Source organism: Olea europaea, chromosome 1 (assembly GCF_002742605.1).
Source record: "Olea europaea var. sylvestris chromosome 1, O_europaea_v1, whole genome shotgun sequence".
NCBI classification, from domain to species: domain Eukaryota; kingdom Viridiplantae; phylum Streptophyta; class Magnoliopsida; order Lamiales; family Oleaceae; genus Olea; species Olea europaea.
This window is the reverse complement of record NC_036237.1, coordinates 6,731,963-6,738,194: the sequence shown is the minus strand read 5'-3', so window position 1 is coordinate 6,738,194 and position 6,232 is coordinate 6,731,963. Positions and strand designations below refer to the sequence as shown.

The following is a 6,232-nucleotide window of genomic DNA, read 5'->3' as shown; positions in this document are numbered from 1 at the left end:
ACCTGCTTAATTTATTGATTGGTATAGCTTACAATTTAGTTTAAATTACACACACTACTAATTAGAAGTTATCCAAATGTATTAATTAGTTTTTACGGGCTGCAGAAGCAGAACTTTAGTCTGCAGTCCATTTTTGTCTTGTTGTACCTAGTGCAGATGATGTAATTTCTTCCTTTACTGGTTATCATTTTTTGTTCTTACAGCCTTCTAATGCTAATTACGCGATCTTCATCTTACCATCCTGATTGCCATGCTTCACCCTCACCTTTGAAGTTCAGATACACTTGTGTGAATCCAATGATAGGCCAACCTGCCTCCGTTTACTATTGAATTGTTATGGCATATTTAAGCTTCATGAAGTTCCTACCACATTTTATCTATTTATTAGCAATTATTAGGGATTTCCGAAATTATATGATTAAAAAAAATCGGGTTCATACTTTTCTAATGTCTTTTATATTATGTTCAATACATTGATGGAGACACACAATGACATCCAAGCTCATCTTATAGAAATTGTTTGGCAGGTCGACGCTGCTCTTGATCTAAGTCATACCCAGAACATTGGAAGGATGATCAGAACTCATTTTCCACATTCCCAGGTTCATTATTTTCCCTGCTGTCCCTCTCCCTCCTTTCCCTTCCTAGCATTATTCTATATATGCAATTTACTGTGGAATCAAAGCAGGACAGTGTCTTCTGCTACTTCAAACAATTTCATTGTATCAAAGAGAAGCAGGGGTGATTTCTCCAAAATTAATAAAAAAAGCAGAAGCGTATAGAGAAGTAATAGTTCATCTGAAATGGTATCAGATTATCATTCAAGAAAGCTAATGGATTTCAAGAAGATTTCGTGTCATCGTTAATCAATCATTTATATCAGAATAGCATCTATCATTAATCTACTTTTGTTTTTGCTGCAGTTTATTGTAGTTTCTTTGAAGGAAGGCATGTTTAACAATGCCAATGTTCTTTTCCGAACAAAATTTGTGGACGGTGTATCTACTGTGCAGAGAACGGTCGCAAATAAGCAAAACAAGTGATTTCAGTTAACTGGTGAGATTATTGATAATATCTGTGTAATACTAATTATATGCAAAGTACTCAATTATGCTTCAGAATCCTAATCTCATAGTATCTTTGAGCACTAATAGACAATTAGATATGGCTTTTGACTCATGATGTGTTCTCAAGGAATGTCGTACTGTAGTAGGCAGAAACGTGGTTGTTCAGTTTAATGAATCTAGGTCTAATGAATTATAAGTATCAGATCTAGTTTAATGTTTAAAATGGAGACATTGGAAGTACTTATTAAAAAGCTTAGTGGATTAGCATCTCATTTTGCATGTCAAACTCTCTTTTCAATAATGTGAAATCTATTATAATTCAAATCAATGTGGGTATGTTGTTTAATTCTTAAAGAAGTCCCATTCATAAAGTGAGTTAATTTGTAGTAGAACATGTGAGAAGAGAGAAAGGTACACCATTAGAATGGACTGTAGTATTTACTGAGAATCTAGTTGGTTTAGATTTTTTAATAGAGAGTGGCAGAAAGATGTTTTCATAGTAGACTCCAAATTTTAAGAGAGCAAAGCTTGGTTGTGTTTTCTAATTCCATTTTGTTTTCTTCCATACAGATTCTTGATCTGTCTGTATCTACGGCTGGATACAAGCTGCTGGACTCTAGGAATGTCGTACTTGTATGTTGTTTTGATATATTGCAATTTTAATGTTTTTGATGTATGCTTAAATATGTAATCTTCCAATTTAGTTAATATTAGGTGAGCGGCTGTACTATGATCGTTCCGGAGACGTGGCCTATTCAAAAGACCTCTTGTATGCTTTAAGCTCCGTTCTGTCAATTATACCTATTGGCAGTAAACTGTCTCTAGTAAGATGTATATGATTAGCTGTAATGTATTTATTCAAGTTTCTTTCATTTTTCATTTTTTTATTGCAAATGATGGATGGAACATTTTGGATTTTATGAAAATGAAAAGGACAACAATAGTAACAAAATAAGTAAATTGACATTGAGTCTTGTGTATAAAATTGTATATTTTGCACGCTACTGTATTATGTGTAATATCAAATAACATATCCTATTTGAATTAATTTCATCGACAAAGTTTGAAAATGTTGTTGCATATAATTTGACTAATTTTAATCTTTTTATATACAATGGTGGAAGTTATTTGTCTTACATGGAGTTATATAACTACATTTAAAGTTTGTTCTCTAGAAGCCTCACAAAACGTCAATAAGTAGGTACTGTGGCATGAGGAAAGGGTGGTTAATGAGGGACTGATACAGACGAGCAAATCTTGGGGCCTAATAAGAAAGTGCAACTAATGATGCATAACTCTAAGGAAACAACAATAGAGGGTATATCTAATAGTTTTTTGAATAGCGTTCGAATAAGGGACCACATCAAGGCTTTGAAAGGGGAATTAGATGAATTAATCAGGTCAATAGATAATGGGATTAGTGGGCGTCGACTTATTATCATAAGTGTGAAGTGGACTTGAATGAGTGTCTGGTCAATGGTATAAATGTAGCAATCTTGGATTCTAAGTAGTTAACATCGAATTGAACCTATGGCAAAGAGGTGCTAGTTGAGCCAAGTGGTGAGTCCCAAGTGTTGACTAAAGCAATAAAGGTGGAATCTTGGGTTAAGGTAGGGGAGTAGAGTATGTTAAATCTAGGGTTAGAGATTATCGATGCGACCAAAGACAATTTTTCCATTATTTAGGGTGCGGTGGACACGAATCCAATATAGGGGTTAGTGTTGGCAATAGAGCGAGAGATCGAATTTGTATTGGCAGATAGTCTAGTTATAGTCTAGTTTCGGTAATTGAAAAATAGCAAGGGTGACAGGCTCTGCAACTATGGTAGTGAACACCTACATGAGGAGATTTTTCGAAGTCTACAAAAGAGGGGGATTTAGGGAATGATAGGGCTTTAGTGGTGTAGTTTGATGACATCAAGAATAGGGATATACACAGTGACACAGTAAAGGTTGAGGAAAAGGAGGGACACTACTATGATCCTCCTCACGATGAGGAGAGAGCACATTTATATCTCTCTTGAGGCTTATTCTTATTTTTAAACGTTTTTCGAAATTTCTTAGCAAAATAAGGTATTTCTTCATCATTTTGTGACTCCGAATCAGAAGATTCATTATAGTTATCCCTAATGGTATTCAAGACCAAAGACTTATCTTTTGTAGGTTTAGATAATGTTAGTTTACAAGTTTTGAGAGATTTAACCAACTCTTCAACGTTAATAACATCTATGTCCTTACTCTTCTCTATAGCCTTGATTTTAGGCTCAGAATCTCTTAGGTAAGGATTTAAGGATTTTTCTTGACAATCTTAGGCTCAGAATTCTCTCACCAAGATTGAAGCTAGGGTTACCAGTATCATTCAAGCTTGCATAGAAGTCATCGAATGTCTCATTCTCTTTTATCCTAATCTCTTCAAATCTAGTGGTCAATATTTGTAACTTGGAGTTCTTAACCGTCTGAGTTCCCTCATGTGTAGTTTGCAAAAATATCTCAAAGCTTTTTAGTAACCTCACATGTAGATACTCGCCTAAATTCTTCAGGGGACACTGTCATAAACAACGCATATAGGGCTTTACTATTCCAATTGCACTTATCTAAATTAGATTTTGACCAATTAGCAATAGGGTTGGAGGTGATGACACCATTGACGGTGCTCGAAGGCGCCATCCAGTCATTCACTATGATTAACCCAATACGCTCATCCATCGATTTTAGGAAGGCTCTCATTCTAACTTTTCAATATGCGTCGTTTACTGGTATCAAAATATAGCAAGTCAAAAAACGTATCGAAAACCTCCATGAGTAGAGAAGGATCTACGAACATATATCTGTGAGAATGGTTCAGTAAAAGTTAACCACCAGCTATCTTTACACAATGAACTGCTCATATGGAAAAACTAGGGTCAAGAATCGAATTTGGCTCTGATACCACTTGAAAGTTTCCCTAAAATCATTTAGAGGAGGATGATTAGGTGAAATCAGTGGAACTAAAATTATCAATTAACAGCAACAAGTCACCTATTAATTGTTTTAGAAATTTAGTCAATCGAGTCAAATTTATCTTACATTGAATTGCCACAGTAATCACTAAACAGTAAATAACACAGATTTGTTGACCAAAAAAATCCTTTGCAGGATTAAAAAATTCAGCACCAAGCCAGTAATCTCCACGATAGACAATAAGAACTTACAGTATGATCCAGCTTAAAAAACTCGCTAGACTCTCTGATGTAATTCTTGCAATCTTCAAGACTCCCTAGAACATGCTTTACTCACACATGTTACTGATCTTTTGGAATTGTCTATCTCTTATGGATCACCAAGAACACCTTGTTTTTGTACTCTTCCTGTACTTCTGATCCAATGCCTTCAATCTTCAGCAACTGCTAAAAGCTCTTGAGAAAGTACCTTCCTATATGTGTGTAGGAAGTGAGTGCTTTGGATTATGTAAATTTTATTTTTTTCAAGGTTGTGGTTGAATGAACTCAATAATGAAAGGTTTAATCTAAGGTTTGAATGTGTTCTTCAGTCTTGGAAAAATATTATGGAGAAGTAATAAAATGAACAACCACAAAAAAAGAAAAAGGAAAAAAAGAAAAGAAAAAGGGTTTTAGGGCTTGTGTATATATAATAGAAGGCATTTAGGTAGCACGGGTCAGATAAAACTCTTGAAAAACGTGAACTAGAGTTTTACGCGTAACATTGTCGCTTGAGCACAGGCTAGCGACAAGCAAGCGAGCGATGTGTCATTTGAACGAGAGCTGAGCGACAGACAGGCAACAATGTATCTGTTTTTTCGCTTGAGTATCAGATAGGCGATAGACTAGCATTAATCCGACGACTTTTTCCTCCTTATTCCAAAGTCGAATCTTAAGATACATAGTTCATCTATACAACATACCAATTGACTCATTGACTTTTACAAGTTTTTATATTAGTTATTTTGTCTAGAGAATTGCCAATACAATTAAATCCTAACAGTATTGACATGGTTTAATTATTTTACAATTATTAATCACAAGATCAATTCAATTTATGACCTTTATTTATCGAGACCCCTTTTAGTTTACCTAAAAGTCAATGAATTGTATGATTAAAAAATTGACAAAAGTTGTAGGCTCAATGAAATGTATGGTTAAGTTAATTACTAACTTTAACTTAGATTTTTATCAACTTTTTTAGCTAAATCAAATGTGTGCTAAATTATCTTGCTATCGAAATTTACCCAAAATATGTTAGTTTAAGTTTGACTATCGAGATTTAAATTAGATTTTAAGAATATATGTCTTTGATTTGGATTTTTACGCAAGGGTAATTGACTAATTATGTCTCTCTAGAAAAAGTGTCTAGTCCACTTTATCAATCACACTATGAGATATGAGTGGTTATTTAGGGCAGGATTTATTTTGCGCATTTATATCATCTGTTGCAGTTTTATGCATTCTATACATTGGAGTCGTAAAATATATACATAGAACGACATAGTTAAAACGCTTTTGTATATGTGATTTTGATATGGTTACCTTTTTTCATTTTGAATTAGAACATCCCATCTGATGAAGTACTGAATTCACAAAACCAAAAGAAAACCACGACAAAATGTTTTAGTTTTTTATCCATAACAGAGCCAACATAAAGAAAGATGATCATTCTTCTAGCTATGATGCTGAGATCTTAAATATTTAATACATGTTTATTACATAGTATTGGCCACAAAGAGGGTGTGGCCAATATACTTCTACTTCCAAAACCACACGTTTAATGTTATGGAGTAGTCGAACAGTTTCAATATTTAATGCTCTCACTTTGTTACTCCGATTCTGAAATTATTTCAAGGTCCCTGCTGAATAGTTTTCCATGCTCAGTTGCTGCATTCTGCATTCCATTCGTGGAAGTGAATGGGTTACGGGGCATGGAGGGAGTTTCTTTTGATTCAAGCATTTGAATTACAACTTTCATGGAGGGTCGCTCGACTGGATACCATTGGATGCACCAAAGTCCCACAATAGTTAGTTTTCTAACGATCTTATTGTCGCCCTCTTTCTCAATTTGAATAGCTATTTCTTCTCCGTGCTCCAATTTGTTGTAAATCCATTCTGGAAAATAAACTTGACTTTTGTCCTGCCCACCAACATCATTTTTTTTCAATCCTCCAACCATCTCAAG

At 34.4% G+C, this 6,232-nt stretch overlaps 2 protein-coding genes across 2 annotated transcripts in view; one reads left to right on the top strand and one right to left on the bottom strand.

Moving 5' to 3' along the window:
• Nucleotides 1-1,946, top strand: part of LOC111390848 (structural maintenance of chromosomes protein 2-1-like) — a 13,047-nt gene extending 11,101 nt beyond the window's left edge. The window contains exons 19-21 of the mRNA XM_023016005.1: nt 528-602; nt 924-1,056; nt 1,638-1,946. Of these exons, the coding sequence (XP_022871773.1) occupies nt 528-602; nt 924-1,043 (195 nt within the window). The 3' untranslated portion in view covers nt 1,044-1,056; nt 1,638-1,946. The remainder of the gene's footprint in view (nt 1-527; nt 603-923; nt 1,057-1,637) is intronic.
• A 3,929-nt stretch (nt 1,947-5,875) lies between these two features.
• Nucleotides 5,876-6,232, bottom strand: part of LOC111403702 (rust resistance kinase Lr10-like) — a 1,789-nt gene continuing 1,432 nt past the window's right edge. Inside the window, exon 4 of the mRNA XM_023032303.1 lies at nt 5,876-6,179. Within this exon, the coding sequence (XP_022888071.1) occupies nt 5,876-6,179 (304 nt within the window). The remainder of the gene's footprint in view (nt 6,180-6,232) is intronic.